Here is a 26454-nt window from a genome sequence, read left to right as displayed (position 1 = left end):
CAATGTTTAATAGATAATAGGTTTTTTTTTATTTTCTTAAAAGCAAATTTTTTAAATTTTTGATATTTTAATAATTTTAAATTTATATAATTTAAAATTACACAAATTCAATGTAATCACCTGTAAATATAATATTCTATTTTTTATTAACATAATTTTATATGAAATCATTATATTTAATATAAAAAATATAAAAATTCTCACTTTTTACATTAATTTAACAGATTATATTTGAATAGCATTACTTTTCTTAGACAAGTCAAGAGATGCACAGAAAACATATAAATAAAATCATTATATTAAGATCATTCTTCTTTTCCTTCAAATTTTGACTGCGTTTATCTTAGGAATATTCTAGCTGTTATATTTTACATTAATGGTGTCTTTTCCAATCCTCGCATTCGTCTTGGGAATGGATGCTAGAATTTTTTCATCACATTATTATCGATTAATTTCCACGGTACACCGCTCTTTTTATTATTTCAAATTTCTATCTTATCCCATATATACATTTATTTTTCTGGCGGTACTTTAATTAAAACAACTTGAAAGATTACGTAATTATATGTAAGATTCTTACATAACATTTGCCTCTTTCTCATTCTTGTAGAAGAAAATTATCCGGATTTCTTTAATTACCAATTTTAACTCGCAAAACTTTGCAAAACTTGGAGAAGCAGGATGCGCTGCTCGATGAATGCATGTCACGCGGCATTGGAATTGTAATAGTGGATTCGTTCGCTGCGCGAGAGATACGCATACCAGTAGAAGACATTGATGGCTAGGAAAAAGAGAGGAAATACCACGCGACTAGCGCGGTCAATCTTCGATACCGAGTTATATCTGGGCGTTCTCCGGCGTCGTCTTCTAGAGGTGGACAATGTTGTTCGTCTGGAAGATAGCGAGGGCGGTGGCGGCGGGGGCGGCGGTGGCGGGGGCGTCGGCGTTGTCGTCGTCGTCTGTCGCGACGATGGACTACATGTTACGCAAGATATCTGCCAGTGACCAGCCACCGCGGGATCTTTATCGGGATGTATCGAGATCGCCGATAACGGTATCACTTCTACCATACTGTCGCTGTTTATCGTAAAGTTGTCACGGTTCTCGTGTCCTCGAGCGCCGGAACTTTTTCGACGCGGCTGAAACAATTTTCGCGCGTGCGAAATGCATTTATATGAATGATTTTAAATTATATTCTCTCTCTCTTAAAAGCGAAAAAAAGAATGTTATATATATAGAAAAAATTTATTCTATATTTAATTCTATACTATATGTACATATATATATACAATTAAATATAGAATAAATTTTAAAATTTAAATTTAAATTCAAATTTTTAAATTTAAATTTTTAAATTTTAAATTTAAATTTAAATTCAAATTTTTAAATTTAAATTTTTAAATTTTTAAATTTTAAATATAATTTTTTAAATTTAAATTTTAAATTTAAATTTAAATTTTTAAATTTAAATTTAAATTTTAAATTTTAAATTTTAAATTTTAATTCTAAATTTTAATTTTAATTTTAAATTTTAAATTTTAATTCTAAATTTTAATTTTAATTTTAAAAAATTTAAAAAAAAGGAATGTCAAGTGGACTATAAATTACGATTTTTTAAACATAAAAGTGGCTATAACTTGGAAACGACTTATTTCCGGATCTATATTTATATAGCTTTTTTCCTTCTTTTTGAGTCCCGAATCAGTTCCGAAGTACTGCGGGAGATTTTCCAGACATCTTGTATATATATACATATATATATATATATGTATGTATAGAATATGTTGTTGAGAAACAAAATTGAACAAATGTAAAAAGGTTTTGTAATTAATTTTTTGCTCACTTTTCCGTCTACATCTTCTTCCCCGCTCGAACTTTCAGTGTCGCTTAGATCAGAACTGAAATAACATTCACCCGATCCGTACTTGGTAAAGTAGTGTACGACCGCAAACTGTATTATGGTAGCAAAAATGAATGCAAATGATAGAAAGACGAAGAAGTCCAGGGCAGTTGGGTAAGGGACCTTTGGCAAATCAGTTCTTGCTTCGAGTCCTAAGAACGTCATCGTCAATACGGTAGTTATGCCTGAAATAAAATGTAACGAATAACAATGGAACGAAATCTTTAAAGAGTTAAATTTGCTTGAAAGAATTTAAATGTGAGAATTTAATGAAAAAATAATTATTTGATTATTTATAGACATAATTTTTCAATTAATAAAATCTCCCAGCAATTTACTCTGCAAAGAAAGTCGTTACTCTATTCTCTTCTGATTCTTCAATTCGTAAACTATGTAGGTATTTCATTTTTGATATTCGGCATAGGAAAACCACAAGCTTAACGATGCCAGAAATTGTTAGCGCATTTACGGTACGTTGAGAAAGCGTTGCATATTAAATTATGCGGTTTGCGCGCTCTTTCGCTTGCGGTTAATGTAGATTCCTTTTGAGGGTGCAGTCCCACGTAGAAGAAAAAGCGGAACGGAAAAGAAGTATAGTGGGGGTAACCAATCAGAACGTTTCTCCAAAAGATATATCTGTTCCGATTTTAAATAACCGGGTTCCCCATGTACCGGAAAAAGCGGAAATAAGTAAGAGTAAAAAATTATTTTTTATGAATTATAGTTAACAAAAATAATCAATTTTGTAAAAAAATATCTTTTTATAATAAGTGGAAAATTCCAATGGAATATAATTTACGAAAAAACAAAGCTAATTCAGAATTATTGTAAATTTTAGGTTAGAATTTTTTCCGTTTTTGCGTAAAATATATTCCATGGGGAACCCAGTGATATAAAAGCGGAATGGAATAAAGAACTTTATAATAATATAAATTTAACAAGAGAAATATATCATTTTAATGTAATTTTGTTATGTTTTTATATTTTGTGAAAATATAAAATTAAACTAAACTATTTATATGAAACAATGATAAAATTACATTTTATATTGTAACAAATATTTTATTCAGAATAATATATTTTCACCTAATTTAATGTTAAGTGTAATAAATTGTTACAAAATTTAATATATATATCTGAAAATAAAACACACACACACATATTTTATATTATAATAAAAAAATTTACCGATGACATTATTATTTTATATAAAAATAAATTTATAAATTTTATTTATGAATAAGAAAGACTAGATATGCTAGGTATGTACATACATACGAAAACGCTAGGTATAATGTCTTTTGGAGAAACGTTCTGATTGGTTACCCCCACTATACTTCTTTTCCGTTCCGCTTTTCCGTTCCGCTTTTTCTTCTACGTGGGACTGCACCTTGATACATTTTGTTTCGCACCGCACTATATCTTCCTATAAGCATTTACGGCACACTTGTGACTTGTCTTGTGAATATATGCCAAAGCGACGTCAAGGGGCACATGTTACAACGATACAAGTCTCAAAGAACGCTTAAATTATTAATATCAATGGCTGCGTTCAGCAGGAAAAGCTGCTTTGCAACTGTTGTAAAATTCGTGAATCTGATTGGTGTATGCTCTTAGATTCAGTCAAAATTAAGAGCATACACCAATCAGGCTCACGAATTTTACAACAGTTGCAAAGCAGCTTTTCCTACTGAACGCAGCCAATGAGTAGCTACTCTCACCCAACGACACTCGATCGGCAGTGGCTTCTCTGTTTAACCAGAAGGAAACCCAAGACAGGACGACCAGCAGGACGCAAGGACCGTATACTTGTATTAGAAAGTTACCCATGTGTCTTTGCAAGTGGAAGTATACCAGAAGCATCGAATAATCTGCTGAAATATATTTTAACGTGTGTGATTGAAAGAAAGAAAGAAAGAGAGAGAGAGAGAGAGAATAATGTAGTCAAATATTAAAAACTTTAGAAATAATCACTTTTAATCGACAAAAAGATCGAGAAATTTAAGTGTTATAATTGACTCGAATGATTTTTATCATGTAATTTTTGTACATGAACCAATACAAATTCTCCAACGTGAGCCAACACAAATATACAAATTTCTCTCTCTCTCTTTCTGTCTCTCTGTGTCCAAAATATAATTTTCATTATTTCTCTCAACGAAAGATTATATTTAAATATAATGTATTATTGCTATACGATTTATTATTATAGATAATATAATAAAATTGTGTTCTTTAAAATTGTTATACAGATTTCTTCATATGAAAATTTGATGATTTTAACCAGATTTCCTCTCTAAGTGTGCAATCGAATCAGGAAGTAATAGGAGCCAAATCGATTGTTTGCCGTTTACTAATTGATAATAATCCAATTAAAATTTGCAGCCGAATCTTCTAGAATGCTTGCTTGTGTAAAACTCAAGAGAGAAAAAAGAGAGAGACAGAGAGAAAGAGAAAGAGAAAAGATGAGAGCCGTCTTTAAGAGAAGACTGCAATTAATCGCCGCTTCTACACGTCGACTTTCGACGCTACTTTTCCTCATCCTCTGTGTTCCTTTCGTCGTCCTCGATATTCGACGGTAATGCAAAGTGCACGGAATACTCTTTTCTCGCGACCAAATTTTCTACAGAAATTCCAATTTGCGGCTCTTTAGACCTATTTATTAATTTGTACGAACCACTTGCTCATCTTGTCAAAGCTTTATTTTTATCGATTTTTACACAATTATTTTTCATTCCAAGATATTACTATCGTTGCATCAAGTTTTTGTTTGTTTGTTTTTTTTTTTGCGAGAAGAAATATCGCTAAACCGGATATTCTTGATGCGCGAGGTTCCACTTACCATGCGACAATCCCGGTGCAGTGGAGTGATTCGCGGTCGGATTGGCGACCAGATCAAATTGCGACAGTTTCATGTCCTCCGCTATAGCGACCTGTCTCGCGCTGTTCCACTTGTAGATTACATCGCGTGTCGTGTAGCCAACTATAAACGGATTAATTTCACACTGCCAAAAGGATTAACGTGTCGATCTAACAATAGTTGACAATCGAAATCTGCCTGTGTCTCATCTTTCTGACCATTTAAATACATACGGTAATCGTGCGAAAAGACGCGATGAAAACAAATAAATTTGACACGGCAATAATTAAAATTAATTAATCTTTATGAATTTATATATTTGACTAAATAATATTATATATTTGATGTGTTATTTTAATACATGTACGTATGTATATCGATTCCAATATATGTATAATATATATCTAATAATGCATTTCTAAATTTGTAATCCTACATCTCAATGGATTAAATTGATAATACAAGAAATTACGCTGCACAATATTTTTATAGGATTTTATAAATCATCGAGCGACAAATAAATATGACTCTCGTTACCTCGTCGTCGCGATTTTACAATGGATCGACAGAAATACGTATGTCGCGAATATGGAGAAAAAATGAAAAAGAAAAAGACAAATCTCATCTTCGAGGGTCAATGGAATAAATAAATTCTTAGTAAACTTACAGCTACCGAATTGCAATGGACATCTCTGTATATCCATCGGAAAATCTTCGAGATTCATCGGACATCCCGCTTTGATGGTAAGTCTGAAACAATACAAGAAATTCAACACGTGTCAATGTATAATTTTAACATATATAACACACACCCACACACAATTTCAATCGTTTTTAATTAAAAAACTGTCGATATACTCCAAGATTAAAACAAATCATTTTAGTTTAATCGCTAGTAATTGCAGTATTCAATAATGACAACAATTCTGACAAGTAAAGGTACCCAACTGTCACTCACGGATTCTAATGAAACTTTGTACACTTGTAAAACTATGCAAAATAATAGACACGTATTTTTTTTTATCTGCGGAGAAGCGATTTTAAGGGCAGAAATAACCCCTTGTATATATGGGGTGGATATACGGACTTCGTATCGCAAAAAATTTAAGTTTCATAAAAAATTGTTTCAGACAAAAGTTGTAGGGTGTAAAAAGATCTATTTACTGGCGCCATGAGTTTGACCTTGAATGGCGTCGCCAAGGTCAGGACAAGGCCACCTTGAATTTTTGAAAAAGAACCCCACCCTGTATACAAGGGGTTGTTTCTGCCCTTAAAATCGCTTCTCCGCAGATAAAAAAAAATACGTGTCTATTATTTTGCATAGTTTTACAAGTGTACAAAGTTTCATTAGAATCCGTGAGTGACAGTTGGGTACCTTTACTTGTGAGATGTACTTTGCACGCTGAACGAAAAGGATCCGCAAAATTCTCGCTTCTCATCGGGCGATATTTGCGAAATCGATAAAATGTTTCTCTCAAACGCAAACGTATATGAGATAGTAATGCAAATCTATTCGAGTTTGATCGAATTATTGCACTGTGCGTGGTTTAACTCTGTCGAGGAAGTTAGAACCGAAGGATGAGATGATCCGTGGCTAATCGGATCCATCACCCCTAGTACTCTACGGCTCGTTCGATCGCTCAATTTGTGGGAGGCATAGCTTCCTGCACAGCTTTCCTGCATCTCAGCATATGCATCGTGAGTCTGACACGCGATTGCCTTCGTCGATTTCTCTGTCAATTTCCGAGGACTTTATTGCAGTTTACTGTAAATTTACGACTGTATCCTCTTACAGATAAAGTTTTTTTTTTCGTAATTTTAACAAATCTGCATAAAGATAAAAATAAATTTGATGAAATCAAATTGTTTCCTTTGTTCGATGTATTATATGATACGCGTAAATATTATCAATGTTTCAAATAATCTATAATATATCAGATTATTTGAAAACACACATTAAAAATACAATTGACATATATAAATATTGACATATATAATATTCAAATTTCTTAAAAATATGTAGCGCGGAAAGAGAATTGAGTACAAGTAATATTTACAAATAATTAGAAATTATAAATAGATTTAAAATAATTAAATGGTTTATTGATATATAATAGGGAAAAGTAATAATAGGGAATAAAAAGTTTTAAAACCTAAATCAACAATTACACATATTTCTAATAATTTTAAGTATCATATTGAGAGAATATACAATATATAAATAAACATTTCTCTTAATTTCGCACCTTTGTCTTCGAGAAGTTAAAAGGAGAAAGTTTATGTATTATGTATTACATTTCAAAAATAATTATATCCGTATGTATCATTAAGAACATGAATAGGTTGCAAAAATTTATACAAGAATGTAGATAATGAATAATGGCTTATAACAACATATAAGAGAGAAAATGAGAATTTTCATATCGCATAAAATAGAGTTTGAAATCTTTCTCACAAAATATGTACATATTTCTCTCACGTATCTCGGCGACACACTTCGAGATTGGCCACGTTTTATGCCCGAAGATGGGACTCGGGCAATTTGCCTCGAACGATTTTCAGTTTCAGTATGTCGCGACTGCTTTTTATCCCTGGTAAGGCCGGATCCGGCAACAAAACCGTTAGGACGGTCACCGAAGGAAGGATACCGATTATTGGGACATGAAAGTTGGAATGCATAAAACACGAGCAAATGCGGCCGCGTATTTTAAATCAGTTTCCGATTATATTCGGCGTCAAGGTAGACGAAAAACGCTTATTGAACGCTTGGCGACACGTGTCGACCAATTGATATTGATCGAGGAAAATACTGTTTCGATTGTGCGAAATAAATGCGCCTTCGAAGAAATGCCACTTTGTTTCCTGTATGTCAGTTCATTGGAAAATATCGATTATTCACGTTCAATTTTGATCATATCGCACATTAAACTTTCTAAACTAACATAGGACATGTACAGATGACTGCTTTCACGCGCGAGTCTACAATTTATTACAATTGATGTATCCTTTTCTATTTCTCTCTCATTCTTTTTTCCAGAAACTTTGTGATGAGAGAAAATAAAAGTAAAAATTTTATTCTTTTATAATGACAAGTTTCCTCTGTTTCATGAATAACGATGAGTGCGGCGGAAGAAGCATGAGATGAAACAAAGTCGAATGGGATGAGATTAAAAGAAGGAAAAGAGGCTGTAAGGGAACGCGAGAAAAGAATTAACCGAGCGGCGAGAGAGAAGTTAAACGGTCCAAAAAATAAATAATTCACGGCGATTTTAAAGGCGGTATCGTTGGAGTAGAATTGTTTAATTTGTATTGTTTATTTGCATGAAATAAATTACTTGTGCGTTATAATTTACGCGACATGAGAGACATCGGATCTCAAAGAGCTAAATCATTGATGAGTGATTTTTATCTCGCGCGCAATCTCCAATGTCTCATGGAAATTTCCTCAATTTTAAATTTCACTTGGGTGAGAGACGTGTATATGTTAAGATATGCACACTGATGATATTAAAAACTTATAGAATACGTATGCTAATTAAGCATATTTCTATGCAAATAAGTGATCTTGTCGACATGCTAAGATCATCCTAACGAATGTACTGCCGCAGCCGTTGTAATTTCTCTTTTTTCATTAATTTTTGACCGTTTTCACCCCGTTTTGCAAATAAATTTTACAATTAATACGTATCCATACTCGTTGCCAGCGATGACGTAAAAAAAATGAAACATATATAGATTATCAACGATTGTAATTAATATAAAAATAGATCACACTTATAAGAAGAGATACATAAGAAAGTTTTACAGTATTCCCAGGTAACAAGCACACGTCATTTTGACGTTTCAAATTAGTCATTTACTGACTATTCTTGAGTTGACGTTTTTAAGACGTAAAAGTGACGGTCTAATGTCACAGATTCTTGACGGCATAACATGTACCATATTTTGACGTCTTTTCTTAGCATGATATTGTATTTAATAGTGTTATCGAATAAAGCAGATTAACCGATTCGAGAGCATCATTAAACACAATTACAGCCATTCTATTCTTCAGAGAAATCTCGGATCGATTAAACTGCTTTATTTCAAAAACGCTGGAAAACACAAATATGGTAAGAAAATAGGTCACAAGTTTTATATTTATTATTATTATTTTATTTAAACAAATAAAAATTTACTTCTAATATCATATAAAATTTCAACAAATAATGTCTTCCATTGCCTGCGTTTTATAAAAATATATTTTGCCAATCAATTGTATTATAAAAAAATGTGTATATTTTTTGGCACTTTAATTACACTCGATTGATATAGCTAATATTTTCACTGTGCACTAATTTAATGAACACTTGAGTGGTAAAGCAACATGAGTCATGTACACATAAACGCATGTGTCGAAAGAAAAATTGTTAAAGTCTGATTGCGAAAGTCATGTTATATAAAAAATTTTAAAAGATTGTTTTATGGGATCGATGTACTAACTAATCACATTAATAATAAAATAATCGTCAGTTCATGACTGAAATATGACGTCAAAATAATGTTATATCAAGACGTTAATATAAAGTCATGTAACAAATCAGTCATTTTAACGACATATGACCAAAAATGATCAGTTTGGAACGTCAAAATGACGTGTGCTGGCTACCTGGGTTCTCTAATTTTATAAATTAATTATTGCAATGAAAATAATGCTTATAAAATTGCACGGTAGGCTTTGACTCTACAAGAGGTAGAACAAAGTTAATTTAATTTTTTAACGTCACGAATTCTCACGTAGTCACAATCTACCCCATTATACGTCTAAAAAGCTCTTGTAAAAGCTTTGCTTCCTCCATCATTTACCATGTCAGACAAGTCTAGCTGACAAAATTCAACGGATCCAAGAGGAAATCTACTAATCGGCGGAAAGAGAGAGAGAGAGAGAGAGAGAGAAAGAGGAAGGGAGAAGGATATATATATATATATATATATATATATATATATATTTTCTCGTCAGCATAGTGTACACTTTACGCTTGACATATTCCCACGAAATTGAAGACCATATATATCGTTCTCTCTCTCTTGCAAATGCAACGGGTTACTTCAACAACTGGTCGTCCTTTCGTTCATGCGTGCATCGCAGCTCGTTCTCAATGCTCGCTTTCAATACAGCAATCTATCTTTTCTCGATCGCCTTAGTTTGCTTTCTCTCTTTCTATCTGTGTTTATTTCGTCGGTTATTACTGTTATTAGTACGCGGTGTGCTCTATATTCGCTTCCTCTCATGCTTCCGCTATGATGACGATGGGCTTGATTAGTGCCGATTAACAGCGCAATCTCACATCACTATTGGTAAAATTGAATTCTACTAAAACTGTCTTAAACATAAATTAAAGAGAACAACTCTCTCTGCTATATATTATAATTATATAATGTATGCTCCGTTTCATATCTATTTTTAGCCGGTTTGGATTTTTCTTACGTTCACACTTTTAAATGTTAAATGTTATCTATGTAACTGCGCGAAAGATACAGTTTTCACATAATTGCAAATGTAATATCAATTTATATGAGCCTCTCAAACTAATCAATTCTACTTTTTGTAAATTTATTAATTTAAGATTGTAAAACATGTTATTGCACTTTTACTAAAATAAAAAAATTTACAGAAGTAGATTTATGATCAGTTTGGCTTTCATGTGAGAAACTCATAGTGATTCAAATTGTTCACAATTCTCTCTTCCCATTACTTAAAAAAAATGTAATTAAGAATCGAAATTCTGCATAAAAAGTTTGAAATGCACTATTGATCGAAAAGGAGGAAATGTATATCATGAAGAATGAGAAATTCCTGATCAATCTGATATTATATTCGGTTGCACATTAATCGCGAAATTTCGTGAAATAGGTGGCCGTTTGCGACGGCATTAATTTAGATGCAAATTTCACAATTGCACTTGATTCTCCGCAACAACATTAGTAATCACGGTACAGAATTTTTAATTTTTCATCGCTAGAATGCGAAGCTTAGTCAACTTTGGCATTTTACACGTGTACCGCATATGAAAACGGGAATTTGTTCTTTTTTTCCATTGTGCTTCGTACGATGGAGAACGCGAAATGAAAAAAATAAAATCAACGCGATTGCTTCGATTTAATAACTAAATACTACTAGCAAATATTGACATACAGCAAAAAAATGTGATTATTTATTGTTGGTACGCTATTAATACAATTATATTCGATGGAATGAATTTTTCTCTTTCTTTTCTTTAAAATTTAAATAATAATAATTTTTATATAAAAATATAATTCAAGAACTGTCTCTCCTTTTCACGCGCGTACACGTGCTTGTTATATATAATCTACATTATAGAATAATAAATTTTTATATCAATAAACTAGTTATTATAATTATTATAATATACTATAATATACAATATATTATAATTAATTATAATAAACCATTTATTTATCTACTGCATGACCCAAACATATCATCTAAATTATAACAATAAATCGACATAATTTAAATAAGATTGTATTTTTGTAAATTCTATATCGACTTTTGACCAAGATCAATCCACGAATCTCGGAAATGTTGAAATCAGCCAAGTTCCGCAAGCGCTCTCTCTCTCTCTTTCTTTCTCTGGTTTAGATGAGTCTCGATGGCTGGATAAAAGGCAGTGACAGCTAATAAAGTGTCGAGTAAATAATACCACGGACGTGATCACGACGTTTTCCAGTACGAATGGGTCCGGTCGGTCAGAGGAAGGTACGGAACCTCCTTTTTCAAAGAAGGAGAGATGAGACAGCGATTGCAGAAAAGTTTCCCGCTCTCTTCGATGAAAAGTTTCCGTGTAATTATATCTGCAGGTGTTCCTCATTTTATATCTAATATTAATCAAATAATAATTTTCTCTAAAAATTGTAGTAGAAATTCATAAAAATTCACTTGAGAGAAATATATCATATCTTAAACTGAAAAAAGAAACTATAATTGAAAGTAGTTTTGACATAAAACAGAATTAAAATAGATGGAAAGGGAATCTTATATCTTATTACAATTATTATTTCCCAACATTATTATATATGTACAAGAATAATTGTAAATATAATATGACATAAAAAAATTACAGCGTGATAATTAGAATCCTTTTTTCAACAAATTGGAAACGCAATGTGTGCTGAAAGTTGTTCGAACGAAAAGACTGGCATATATAATTATCCGATAATTATGAATTTCCCGGAAAATATGCGGCTGCATATATATCCATATTATTCCAATAATAGCCGTATTTAAAACAATATTATGACATTACGATGCATTAACATACCGTAGAAAACACACGAAAATCTCGGGAAAAATTGAAGGTGCAAAATATTATTTTTTTTCACAAGCTTATTTTGATCATTCTCTTCTTCCCAATCCTATATACAAACATTACAGTCGGTGAAATTAATAGTTGTACTACATGAGTATGTAATGTCAGAGAATCATATATTTTTTACCACAATAGCTAGCAAATAAATCAATAATAAATGTTCAAAAAAGAGATAAATATTTAAAAAAAAAGATAATTCGAATAAAAATCAATATCCAATTGAAAATTTTATGAAATTGAAACAAGAAATACAAATAAATGAAGAAAAATGTCAGAAAAGTCTATGTATCAAACAAGAAAATATGTACATTATTTGGACTACAGTCTATTTAAGATAACTTCAATACTAACGTTTTAAATGTGAGCATTATCCCCGAAACACATGTTACATGTTTTCTTATTTAAATTTCCAAAAGACTTGAACGGCTCAAAAAGTCCAAGTATTGGATAGCTCGGGTACTTTGGGATCGCTAAGCTCGTATTCACTACTCAAGAGTATGCCTCTCATGCAGAGAGAAGAAAGGAAATAAGGGGATGGGGTATATAACATGCGGGATATTTCAGTTTGTCACTCATATGTTCCTTCCTTCCGTTCGAGTCGCATTTTATCGAGAGTTACCTTGTGTTATTATACAAACCAAATACAAATATGGAAATGGAGGAAAAAGGGGAGGGAAAGGGTGCTGCTGAATCAAGCGATATACCAAGTTTCCTCTTTGTTAATCCGTTCCCTTTCTCTTGACCTAGTCTTTCGGATCGGCCCCATTGTATGTCCATGACAGAATTAACCCTCGAGTTCGAGATGTCTCAGAGCTTGCACATGTCACGTCGCTGAGAAAAGATTTGCAAAGATTCGGCCGAGTATGCACCGAATCATGTACTTGCTGCGATCCTATCTATGTAATCTTATCGCTTTATTCAGAAAACGAGATATTACACGCTATTAATAAAGAGTAAACGTCAATTTCTCTTATTTGATCGATTCGTAATCTTTAAGCCATTCATTTCTCTTGATTTTGCGCAATTTACGTATAAAAGCCAAAAATTTGTTTACAATTAATAGAGCATTTGATTATACCACATTCTTGAATAATGTCGAGACATTTAGCGAGAAGAAAAAAATGTGACAAGGGGAGAAGGGGATATTCATTATAAGCAGCTATGACAGTAATAAGAGATGAAACCAGACAAAATCCAGGTCATAAATTTTGCGACGCTTTTGCAATCAATCTTGAGAGAGAATTGTGCTCGTAACAATCGTCTAATACGATGACAGAGACTAATTTTTTCTCGTAATGGCATATTAATAACACATTCGATGCAAAATATTATGATGAAATATGGAAGATACATGATACATAAAGGCTCTTTTTACACCGAGATCATTGATATAATAAACGATGATTAAAATAAGACAAGATATGTTTACAAATAAATACATATAAACAGTAACAAATCCAAAGATTATTCATTGTTCTTGCGCACATGTCTTATCATACATCAAGACTGCAAGAAATTTTTCTCTCATACGATAATCTATTTTTTGCATAAAAGACAAGATTTATAGAGAAGTCGCCCATCGTTTTTTAGTGGAGATTACGATAACATTGAGATATTAATCGCGATCATGCATACCTTGAGCTGTAAAGTACTCTGCCATCCTGGTAAAGCCTGACGAACTTATTCGGGCTGGTGATCGTATGCAAATAACTGTGCTTGCCGTTGTAGAAGTACGTGTCGGGTTTCCAGATCTTTGCCAACATAGAAATGCTCAACGCGAGCGTTTCCTTACCACCCTGAAAGGCTAAACGTCTGTCGACCCACGATTGCCGAAAATAACAATCCATTGAATACGTCTGCGGAAAATTTCAAAAATTCGATAAAATTATCTCGGTGTGCATTTTACTGATATCGTGAATATTTTGGAGCTCTTTTTTTATTTATTCCCTATATTTCGTGTCAATTATTATTACATAATTTTCTTTTTTATTAATCGAGTATTATTTTCAAATTGTTCCAAATTTTTAAATAACAAAGATACTTTTTCTTTCTTTCGCGTCAATGTGACAAGTGTTTAAATTTTTATCATGTATATTTAAAAGCATATTAAAGCATATATTACCGATGAAATGTTATTCTTGCAATTATAATATTTTTATATGAAATAAATAAAGTTCAGGAAATCGATCATGCGAGGTTTTCCACTAGAAGAAGCGAGTCTAGAAGAGAAGAAAAATATTTACACAAAAATTTTGGTAAATCTTGGTTTATCTTTATGTGATTTGTCAGGCGATACAATAAATGACTTTATTAACTTTATTAACTCCTTCACACGCGTATCATTGACGCAAGACTTGAAATGATAAAAATGAAATAATCGTATAAATTGGAGATAAAAAATTTGATGCGCAAAGATGTATCGGTTTCATATGTACCTGATCGATTTTCTGATTTAGACAGCACGAGCCTCGAGAGTGTTTGTCTCGCATACGCCGCGCGAGATGAACAAAAACTATGACTGACCATATCCACTTCGGAAATGGGACCCATGCTGCGTACCATGATATCGACCTCAACGGTAGCCGGGGGCCCGCCAAAGTCTGGCCTGATGCTGTTGTCGTAACCGCGAAGCAGATTGTCCAGCAGATCGCTAATGTTGCTGTGGTTGTTGCTTTGCGTCCGCTGTCTGGCAGTGATTCTCGTACCCGCGGCCATTCTAAAACAAGCGTCATAATTCCATCTTTTAATGCAAAAAAGCAGTTTCGCAGCAAAGTGCTTTCAAAGTATTTCCGAGCGTCTTTTTCGGACAACTCTTTCGTCATTTGTATAAGATTAATCGTGGATGTTGATGAATTCGATACGTAGGACTCGAAATTCGGACGGACCTCGTCGGAGGATGTATTAGGTATGTCTCGCGTATAACGAGCAAATTGATCGATTGATTTGCATCAACGCAACACGTCGGAAGCGGTTTTCGGCTGTAGGGGAGTGCGCGCAACTAGTCGAAATTATCGTGCTCTAAATGCTCGCGTACGTATTCCAGTTTAATTCTCTTCACACAATTTCGCGCATATACCAATCCATCTACTCATATATGGACGTATGTGTATACGGCAAATACGTATGGGGTAAGCCACGGTTTATTTTCACTCAACCGCGGCGGCGTTCCGAATCCTTGGTGAATATCTGCGAATATCTCTGTATGCAGCTCGTGCAATTAAAACGTCCGAAATTCACGTGCGGGAGAAAACTAAATTAAACCGGAATCACACTTAAAAAGCGCATTAAACAAAGCCGCTCTCTCCTTTCAATACTCGTCATCGCATGGCCGAATTTAGCTTGTATTGTTCAGTTTCATATTTTTTAAAGAAGGAGGACTTTCTTACGCTGACGTGCATTAGTTTAATTATTTAATAACTAGAATATATTCTTAATTGGATTACATTCTTTGGAATATAAAATTATTCTTTAATATTGGAGGAATCAACTTTAATAGAAGAAATGATTCGCGCTAATGTTAGGTAATAAATCGTATATTAAATAATTATTTAATAATAACTAAACTACACGTAATAATTTCATAATAATTGCGTATACTTATAAAATATCAATTATTTATTAACATAATCTAGTCCTCTTTTCGTTCTTGTGATGTAGATTATATATGTGATAATCTTATATTATTTTTTTATATGCGTATTAAGAAAAGAATAGAAAGTGTATATATTTAATTATTAAAAATTAAAAGATAATTTTCTAGATTAATTTTGATTTATAAACTTTGATAAATTTTTTACGCATCAGACATGAAAAAACTCCACCCCTTCCATGTGTAATTGTTATACACACGTTAACCACACGTTTGATTCTCACATTATACTGTTACGTTGATAGTCAATGATATTTGCTTTCACGACAAGAATATTACATTAATATCTATTGTTAATAATTATCTATCGTTAATATCTATCTTTAATAATTGTAATTAATTGGAGCATCAATCTCGTCGTAATTGAACGGGGAAGAAAGATCTATACCCGCAACAGTTCGTATTCATGTATTCCATGATAAAATCGTTTAAATGAAAGCGGACTGTTTTCAATGTATGTAAAAATAGTACTTCCAATTATACGAATCGTGTATTCAACAACGATGAACGAATATAAGATTTATTTATACGCTAAAGATCGCATCGCCTCTCGTTAAACGAATGCGTAATTAACCGCGTAATTTAGAAATCGTTTCACAAACTACTACGCCGTCGAAAAAAAATCTCGCTCCAAGTAAATTTTATAATTGACATCATTGGAATGTATACGATGAAATATAGAAATAGAAAGATCTACTTCGTAGATTGAACTTACAAAAAGGATGTGATGAGGTTGGCAAGAGCAAGCAAGACTCTTGGCTTCATAATGTTTCAGGCCGAATCTTTGTTTTCTCCGTATGAAGACTCGCTCATCAATTCGATTTAATGAGAAGATTGTTCGACATTTCGCGCTGCAACAAAAATTGTCATATTATTAGTCAAGGTATATGTCGAAGAAAAAATCTCTCTCTCTCTCTTTTTCTCTCTTCTATTAATTATTAATTAATTTAAAAGATGCATAGTAATCATACGTAACGTCCAGAAAAAGATAGGGATGTATGTGGGAGAAGGTCGGACGACGTAACTTACTGATGGATGTATTTTTATAGTCTCTCTTGTCAATTTATCTCTTGTCAATATTGATGAACTATTTAGTAAGTATTTGAATCGATAATGTAAACAAAGAGCCCCGCTTTTCGGCATAGTACAGAATGACGTTGCCTTTCGCGAGTTGACTGATGAGAATTAGAATGAGAATTTGATTTTGCTTGTATGAATAACACGGTGATGATGCTCGTGCGCGAAACAAACGTTTCTTCTTTAGGTATAAACGAGGCGGATAATAACGGTGTGTTTCGAAGTTTAATAATGAAATTATTTTACGTTACGTGAAACGTAACGTTTTGCTTTATAAGCGTTGATATCGAATTGTCAAGTCTCTTTACAATTAATAACATTGATCGAGAACTGTATAGCTTGAAAAAGATAATAATGTATGGCGATTGTAACGATTGTGTAAAACGTGGCGATTATTATTATGCATGATAATTTGTCTATCAAGATTTTAGTTTAAATTTAATTTATACAAGTTACAAGTAGCTACATATTTTTCTCTATGTTTTTATGTTTTTATTACTTGTTATTTTTTTATAATATATAATATAATAACTTTAAATGATACAAACTATTGTCTAATTGACATTGCAAAGGGTTTAATTTTTCAGAAATTTCTTAAGCATCTTTTGCGCTTTATTGCAATTTTGAGCGTTGACGCGCGATAACGCGTGATAGACGGGTGTCGAATTGGTAAATCCTAGCGGTAAATGCATAAATTCGCCACCTGCACGCCGCGATACGTATATTCGTCATCTCGAAAATTGTTTGTAGCAAAAGATAGCGACGTTTCAAAGCGAACTGCACCGCAATGCAAACAGTTATTTGTACATACGTAAATACGAGAGTGCGCTTTGAAAGATGGGCAGCGTCTAGAGAGGCCTGATTATCAGCGTCGTGATTATTTGCACATCGTGTACCGGAAGCGAGGATTTTAACCAACGTTGGCTTGGAAAGACTGTTCTATGAGAAAAAAGTTTTTTTCACATAATTTTTTCAAATTATAGTGTATACCATTATCTTCTAAAAGTATACTAAAAACATAATGATATGCTAGATGAGAACACTGATAAAAATGGACGATACTTTTGCATTTCTACCATTTCTAATCATTTTTTAATTTTTGCGAAATAACCAATTGGTTTTAATTCTTGAAGTCTTTAAAAAAATTTTTAACATCAATATCCTATAATTGTAGCGAATTTTTGATAGATATAGCGTGCTTCAGAAATAATAATATAAAGCGACACCATATGTTGTTATACATAATTTTCGTTGTAATACGAATATATCACGGCGCGTCGTGTGCGCGCAACATATCTCTGTCAGCGGTAGAGAATAGACAAGTCACACGGTGTTTAACGTACGCGTGTAACGAGAAAGGGTAAGCGTTTCCCTAAAGTTTAATTCATAATTCGAGATTTCGGTACCGTGAAAATCTCTGACACTGACGTACCTTGACAGTACTCTACATTACAAAAGCAAAATGTGCACGTGTCGATTGTCGCGTTTCCAGTAGATATTTCACAATTACATTATAGTAGAAATCACATAATCGAATCTAATAATTGAAAGCTTCAAACTCTCACGCCGAATTTCATCAATTTCAATGAATCTCAATCCTTGAATTTAAATCGAATGCGCGTATCTTAATCGCTTTTTTAGCTAATCATCGGAATGCTTGGAATTTGCGCATCTAAGAGATGAGAAACTTGGAGATTCCGAAAAGAAAAGCATCGTCAAACAGAGGAAGCGAGTATCGCGCGAAGACAACAGACAACAGACATTTCGGCGACAACTTCGACATAGATGACGACATGTCCCAACGAAATTTGCCGTGATGTTCGTGAGAGAAAGATCGGCTCGCATTTATCGACGGATTTATCAAGACCGTTTGTTGCACGAAAAAGAGCGATTGAATGTTTTTTGGCTTCGAGCATTCGTCAGATAATACGTGCAGGCGTGGCATTGATCTCGAAATTCAAAGCGACATCAAAAATTTGGAGTGTAATTCCGTGATAAATCGATTGGAAACACACAAAGAGAAGTGAATAAATTTAAACGATATTTATTTTTACAAAGCGTAAATATTTTATACACGTGTATAACTAGAAATAATTTACGATTGTCAAACTGTAATTATATTGTAAACATCCATACAATTGATTCCTTCATGTGTAATAATTGAAAATTTAGTTATCGGATCTAAATTCATCACCTAAAAGTGAAACATTAGTCAAGCGTATTGTGAATTGCGAAATTTCAAAATGGTTCGACCATCGAATCCTCGACTTATGGCTCGCGTACTGGACGCAGTGATGAACCTTGGCGACACCAAAGGTTCATCGGCTCGCGAAGTTCTCAGCTTTATCCGGCAAAGCAACGTATCGCCCAAGAATCTGACAGTACAGGTTTGTAATATTAATACATTTGTCCGTCTCATTATGATTTGAATTATTCTTTTCCGACAATCCACATGTTAATTAATAATACCGGGATTGCTATGCGAGCTATTCTAAGATTCATCGCATTTCAACATTATTACATTATTTTCTTTGAGATGAGAAAGAGAGAAAAATTTCTACTGCGATTAATTAATAATTAATTAATAATTAATAATGCAATAATATTTCAGGTATAATCTAGATATATTCCTCTCGTGATATGCTTGGTGCTGCATTGCAGGTGCATCGAGCTCTAAAACACGCGGTGAACGCCGGACTTTTACGACACAGGAGTGGTCGTTACAAAGCGCTGGCTACTCTGAATCCCGCTTCTGGTCCTACTTCATCTGCCAACAAGGAGTCAACTAATGGCGATCGGAAAACCGAAGAGAAGAAATCGAAATCCGACGTACAAGCGCCGATCGGTGACGCGGAATCCTCTTCTCGTCGAACACAAGAGCACAAGTATGTTGCGTATTATCTCTACGATGAAATGCCTACATTTTCTTTATCGATTTGTGAAAATCTCACAAAGATATTACAAAAGCGATGGGCTTTCTCGTTTGCAATTTTGTGAATCGAATTACAATGGTAAATGAAGTCTGTGGTAAATGAAGGATGATAAATTTATAGTCTATCTTATAGTCTATCTCTTATGGGATAATTGTAAAATATGGAATTCGAGATAGGACACGATCGGAAATAAGTAGCTGATGATTCTTTATTTAACATTTATGAATAGAAAAAGAACCACGTCACGGCGACAAAATGGCAGACATCGTAGTAAAGCAAGAAGGAGATCGCGACGTTCGCCGTATCCTAGACGGCCCAATACATCTGTTCAGAATCGAAAAGTATATCGATCTATCAGTATTTTAAACAGTTTCGACTATATTATATTCACTTAAATATATATTTCCCACACAGCAATCTATATCTCAGACGTAAATCAGATATCATTTCGTCAATAAATTTTTGTTGTATTTGAGATATCTTGATATTTGATATATCTTGAATATCTTCAGAATATCAGATATCTTCAGAATATCTGATATCTTAATTATCAAAATATTCTAATAATATTTTTACGAAAATATAATCTTTTCTATCTGATTTGTTGCAAGATCAGATATCATATCTCAGATGAAAAAATCATACATTTTTGCAGTCTGGAAGATATCTTATAGATATCCCAGTCATATCTGAGTAGCATTATTTAAATCAGATATTCTGATATTTAGATATCTCTTAGATCTCTCTATGATATATTTTGCTGTGTGGGTTGTTACTCTCTCTCTCTCTCTCTCTCTCTTTCTCTCTGTCAGCTTTTCTCTGATAAATAAATGTTATGGCATTGCTTTATTCATTACACTTTTGAGAGCCAAGTGAGCTTCAAGTGGAATGAATTGTAAGATGAATTTTAACAAGAGCCTATTTTTTAGAATAGCGGCAATAATATGAAACTTTAATAATTAATTTATTACGGCAAAAAAAGGAATATAGGATTAAATGATTTACCGAATCCAGAACCAATATTTATATGAAATATCATAATAATTATGATGCATATATTACACCGCAAAATAAGTCATCGTTTAACAACAAATTAAAACAATATAGAATAATATAACTATAGCAATTATAAAAATTCCTTACGTGTTCAAGAACGAGGATTATTGGTCGGACAAATCGTTACGATACAATTCTAATGTTCACAGCGACGACAGCGAAAGCGCACGTACGAAGACGAGGAGTTCGAGGACCAGTCATCCGGACGGTATATCTTGTACGAAAGGGACGACGAGTCGCCCGTACCATTCAATCGCAAAACGAAACGTTCGAGAGTATCCAAGCGAGAGCTCGAGTCCGACTTTTCCGACGAGAGCGATCCCGAAAGCGATGTGGACCGGAAGCGTGTCTCCCGATGTAATTTATATCGCAGTGGAATAGAATAGTAGTTTTAGTGATAGATTAAAAATTAAGCGCTCTTTTTTTCACTTGATAATTTCCTCAAACGCATTCTATATTAAAATGTGTTTGATTTTTTGACAAGTGGAATTTTTAACAATCGCAGCATCTTCCGAATTTTTATCAGAGATTTCAATTTTTAAGAGATCGATTTGTGTCAATTTGATTCTCCTACAACTTTTTTTTCTTTTATATTTTTTATACAAAACAGAATGGAAGACACGATGTGTACAATTTTGTATTATTAAATTTTTAAATTTAGAAGATATAATATCAAGTTTCAGGTATATATTTGCAAGCTGTTAAAAAAATTAATTGTAGACAATTAATTGTTGCCGAGGAAAATGTAATCTTTCTTTGGCTGAAGATCGGGCTAAACCTAACTTTGCGCGCATATTACAGTTATATAATTATTATTCGTAATTCGCATGATTGATTTTGATCCTTTTTTCTCCCTCTTTTAATCCATAGATGTCACGGCGAATAAATCGTTGCGTCGAGAACCGAGACGCAAAGAGACGCGGGCAAAATCGAGGGGTAGATCGGCGTCGCGAGCTCGTAGTCCGCAGCTGCAACGAACCGTGCAAGCGCGACAGTATCCGATCGAGGAAGTTGGAAACGATAGGCAGCAATGTGACGAGGATCGCGGATCTATGGATCGCGGCGCGGCGCGTCAGGAAGCGCACGAGGAGAAAGACATCGAGGAGCCTCGCGAGCCGAATGACAGCAACAGCGGCAGCACTCTAGAGGATTTGAGAGACTAAAAGAGAAGATCGCATCCTCCCACTATTTCATCCCATGTCTTTTTCTACCCCTTTTTCTTTATTTCTCTTTCTCTCCACTTGCTTCGATATAGTCTCTCCCTATTATCTTTTCGACGACTGTGTACATTGAGCTATTTTATCTTGTATTTTCTTGTACTAAAATATGTCCCGTTTGAAGTGATAAATTTTTGAACGCTTTAATCGTGTAAAAACAACTTGAAATATATATCCATGTGTGTTTTGCTAGAGGAAGAGTTTTATACATTATATAAAGTGTCCCACTTTTACACACACACAAGTGTTATTCTTTAACATCATATTTTTCGGCCAATTTCAAATTAATTTTATTTTGACTAGAACAAGTATATATATATATATATATATATATATATATATATATATATATATATTTTACATTGTCAAATATATTGTATTTGATTGTTTTTTTATTACGAAATGCGAAAATTAATCAAAGAGTAAAGGTGGGAATAAATTATCCAATGAATAAGGAAACTCAACAGTATTCCAGATTAATATATCTCTTTTTCTCTTTGCAATCATAAAACAGTTTTATTAGAGCATAATGTTGTAAAAGAATTATTTTACCAATAATTATTTTTTATGAAAAATGACTCTTTTATTAAAAAAGAAAAGGAAAGAAATATCGATATAAAAAAAATGTATCTCAAATATAAATCTAATATAAACTTACGCGTTGAAATGAGTACAAAATTTCTCAAGAATATTATGGGCTGATGGTATATTCTCGCGCGTCTTGCCATGATTCTTTGCCTGTGGGGAGGGAAAGGGAGCGAGGAGATGGATTGGTATCAATGTGATTTATGAAGTTCTCCAACGAGGCATACAGATGACCGTCTCTCCGTGTATCCTTGAGCAAAGCTCGTTTGCGATCGTGATGTCTCCTCATCGTATCGCCAAAGGATAGACGCTTTCGTTTCTGTTGGGAGCCGATAAATGTATGACGGGCAAATGCCGGGAAATACTCGAACAAAGTGCGGAAGCTTCCGCCGAAGCGAGGATACTATCGTAAGCGTCACTTTTTACAGCGTTTTTCTCACCATGCTCGAACGAAGCCTCGAAGCGGCGCATTTTTCAACGTAACTAAAGCTTTCTGATGTTTATCGGTTTAGCCAATGGCGTTTTATCTTCGCTAGTAAAGTTTTCCGTGCCGGGCATAGCGCGCTGTCTCTCATATTCATTCGACCCTTTGCTCTACGGGACTGTCTGCCCAAGTTTGCTCGAAATTTTTGTTCCGCAAAGTTTCTTAGAAAGCATCACATTTTGCTGGCATATTTTATCTTTTAATTGTGATATTGACTAATAACGAAATAAATTATTATTTAATTCGCTGCAATTGTATATTTGATAATTATATATATACGTTTAAAGCGTTCAAGTTAAATGTAAAGTCTCAATAAAGAATGAGAACATTTTTCCTCCCGATGTGACAGAAGAAAAAGATGCGACAGCGGCTAGATAGATTGAAAGAATCGAAATAGTGAAAAAACGAGGGTACGGTAAAGGACCGTCAACGAAGTTCGTTTAAATTAAAACAGAATAAAAAATCTATTCTTGGACAACAGAACTTGACCGACAATTATAATATCATTGAAAATCATGTTACATGTAAATCATTGCTTGATATAAATGTAGGAAGTTATATTATTTTAGCAGTTTTTGTATTTAAATTTGAACAAGACTTTTGCAGTTGTAAAACATACATTTTTATCTGTTCTTGGACTCTTATTGTATAAATATTTCGGATAAAAAAATTCTTTTATGCGTTAAATATTACATCACATCCATTTCGCTTATTGAATATGCATTGTTAAACACGTCGCAAACATAAGAGTTAAAAGTTGTATAAATAGATTACGTATGTGTGACATATTAAATAAATAATAGTAGAATAATACATAAAAAATGAAATACGAAAAGAAAACGAATATATACATACTATATATCGAATACATTACAAATAAAAGTTTCTCTTTTAATTTTTTTCTCGATATCATTTGTACAATTTTTTTATGAGAGATTAAAGAAAATGCTCGAACGATTAAATTTTTTCACAAAGATCAATAAGCTTTAAAAATCCATCGCACAGAATCAATGAGTTATTTAAATCTGTGCTAAATATTGCAATACAAATTATTATTATAAAAATATTTTTTATCTTTTTGTTACAAAATATAACCTGAGAAATTTTTTAAAATTCTCTTTATTTAATTGTTGAAACAAATTAATTATTAAGTAGATTTAGGAATTTTCAATAACGCTTTAAAAATATATGTTGAACTGTAATTGAAATTGAAAACTTTCACTAGTCGAAAAACAAATTATGTAATATGTAAAGAACTTTATTTAAATGATATAAATATTTATGTGTATGTGTTTAATGTTATTATCATAAAATTTATTAATTGTTTCAAAATTTTATCAAATTTTTTTACATATCTACGTGTAATAAAAAGATGAAAAGCAAAGGGAAAAAAGAAAAACATTTTAGTCACTTGTACATACATGTTATAGGAGAAGATACACAGAAGAGAATATCTTGAAAATATCGTTACATTTTTAAAAACGTTTGAAAATTTTCAAAACACTTTATCAATTTCGTGAATCATTTAAACAGATATCGCCGGCAAATGAAATTGTATGAATAAATATAAATATTTTATGTGCTTATGTGACACAGAAGTGAATTAATTAAGCAAAACTCTAATGAATTTTTTATGAGTCTCAATATTAAAAGTTTTTTAAAAACTTACCAAGAGCGCACATGTTTGTGTCATTTCGTAACATTCTGGAGCTTTTGACATGTCACGATGACAGCAAGGATGCTCTCGACATTTTCGAGACCGGTCAAATACATTAGATCGAACCGTTTCTCGAAAATATTTTCATTGTGAAAATTATATGGTATGATATCTCGATACGTGATCTCGATTGGACAAAGTGAGGATAAGAATCGCGAGAAGCACGTGGCGAAGCCACAACGCGCACTGACTGCTCCAAACAGGACAGCTGACGAAGGGTAGAAACGCCGCACTTTCCGCCCTCCGCTATCAATCCCCACCAACTTTGCACTCCTTTCTCCATCTCCATTCTTCGTGTTCTCGATCATAACGATCGTTGTTTTTTTTTTAATTTATCTTATTTAATAAGAATAATTATAAGTTAATAAGAATAATTATAAATGAGAATATTCTTATTAGTTTTATAAAGGAGAACAAAGTTTAACTTAAAATGGAATGTGCAAAAACTCGATTGGTTGTGTTTAATTAAATTGATGGTTAATTATTTTCTTTGATATTTCATCTATCTCTGAATCAGTAAAATCTTTTTCTTAGTAAGGTTAATAACATCAAAAAGTGTATTTGTTAAAATATTGATGTTATAGATTAATCTTATTTACCTTTTATACATGTCTTGATCACAATAACAACTATAACTATATAAATTCAAGTTGCCTCGTTTTCATCGATTCTAAATTAATTATCCTCTTTTACTTTGAAGATATCAGTATGAAGAAAAAGTATTGTGAGTGATATATGATCTTTCATATATGAACCTACAAAAAGATTCTTGTGTAAGTAATCAATCAATAGAAAGCACTTGGATATATTTTTGTGGCCAAGTGTAGAATGACAGAACTGATTTTGAAACGACAACATGTTTCATCGGGACGCAAAACTTTGCTTTCGTTCCCAAGGATGCACATTAAGAGGCTCGCACGATTCTTTATTGAATCTTTGAGTTTCAGAGAAGTGTGTACAATAATAATATTTTCGATGTATGCGTGTGTATTACAATTAACAACATGTGTCTATGATATAAAAATGGCAATTTTTACGTATTACATCAATTTATATATAATTCTTTAAAAATTTTCAAATTGACTAATTGTAAGATATAGTCAAGTACTTCACTGCACGAATATGAATATGTGTATATGAAAGAAAGGATTGAGATGTATATAAAAAATGCGTATATATTTTAATAATATCTATATACGACACATATGACAAAATATAATATTACACATAAAATTTAAAATATTGGATATCCGTATAATAGTTTCGCTCCGCGCAAATGTTCTACAAAAATGTCCTGCAAAAACAATGAGCAAAGAAGAATTATCTAAGATTAATGACCATTTTCTTAAAGAGAACAGGAAGATCCTGTCTGTTTTCAAGTATATAGTCAGCGTATAAGTTTGCGAGCAAACAAATCCGTATAGAAAGTAAACCATGTCCTCCGCTTGTCGGAAACGCATCCAACATTACGGTCACCCGTCGTCTGCCAAAAATATCAGCAAAACCGTTTTTCACCATCAATTAAATTGACGCGCATCAATGATCAGAATTATCCACGAATTCCTTCTCCGTCGTCGTCATAAATTCTCTAGAAAGAAGATGGTCA

The 26454-nt window shown here is 32.8% G+C and overlaps 2 protein-coding genes and 1 long non-coding RNA gene across 5 annotated transcripts; 2 read left to right on the top strand and 1 right to left on the bottom strand.

Moving 5' to 3' along the window:
- Window positions 1-18: 18 nt before the first annotated feature.
- Grd (GABA-gated ion channel) lies at window positions 19-18528 on the bottom strand. Of its 2 annotated transcripts, XM_083078730.1 has the most exons (11): window positions 18289-18528; window positions 17668-17795; window positions 16495-16630; window positions 14654-14846; window positions 13766-13986; window positions 5428-5510; window positions 4743-4883; window positions 3622-3774; window positions 1844-2085; window positions 581-1139; window positions 19-419 (listed from the first exon to the last, which is right to left on the bottom strand). In XM_083078730.1, the coding sequence occupies exons 3-10, from the start codon at window positions 16542-16544 to the stop codon at window positions 705-707; spliced, it is 1518 nt and encodes a 505-aa protein (XP_082934856.1). In that variant the 5' UTR covers window positions 16545-16630; window positions 17668-17795; window positions 18289-18528; the 3' UTR covers window positions 19-419; window positions 581-704. The 2 variants fall into 2 exon arrangements, with proteins under 2 accessions (XP_082934856.1, XP_082934857.1); XM_083078731.1 differs by lacking the exons at window positions 16495-16630; window positions 17668-17795; window positions 18289-18528 and having other exon boundaries at window positions 14566-14657.
- Window positions 1492-15716, top strand: LOC145959674 (uncharacterized). Of its 2 annotated transcripts, none has more exons than XR_014435124.1 (3): window positions 1492-4994; window positions 5253-5504; window positions 14591-15716. It is a non-coding gene; the product is annotated as an uncharacterized LOC145959674 (long non-coding RNA). The 2 variants fall into 2 exon arrangements; XR_014435123.1 differs by having other exon boundaries at window positions 14587-15716.
- Window positions 18529-18606: 78 nt separating the features above from the next.
- LOC145959673 (uncharacterized) lies at window positions 18607-22256 on the top strand. Its single transcript, XM_083078735.1, has 6 exons — window positions 18607-18879; window positions 19029-19243; window positions 19518-19741; window positions 20019-20130; window positions 20995-21202; window positions 21716-22256. Exons 2-6 carry the CDS (start codon window positions 19100-19102, stop codon window positions 22006-22008), a joined length of 981 nt encoding a protein of 326 aa, XP_082934861.1. The 5' UTR covers window positions 18607-18879; window positions 19029-19099; the 3' UTR covers window positions 22009-22256.
- Window positions 22257-26454: the final 4198 nt, after the last annotated feature.

This window comes from Camponotus vicinus, unplaced genomic scaffold (genome assembly GCF_025532165.1).
Source record: "Camponotus vicinus isolate PSW18456_S1 unplaced genomic scaffold, iyCamVici1.0 SCAF_1, whole genome shotgun sequence".
Classification (NCBI taxonomy): domain Eukaryota; kingdom Metazoa; phylum Arthropoda; class Insecta; order Hymenoptera; family Formicidae; genus Camponotus; species Camponotus vicinus.
Note: the sequence above shows the minus strand (reverse complement) of the source record. Positions and strands in the feature narration are given on the sequence as shown.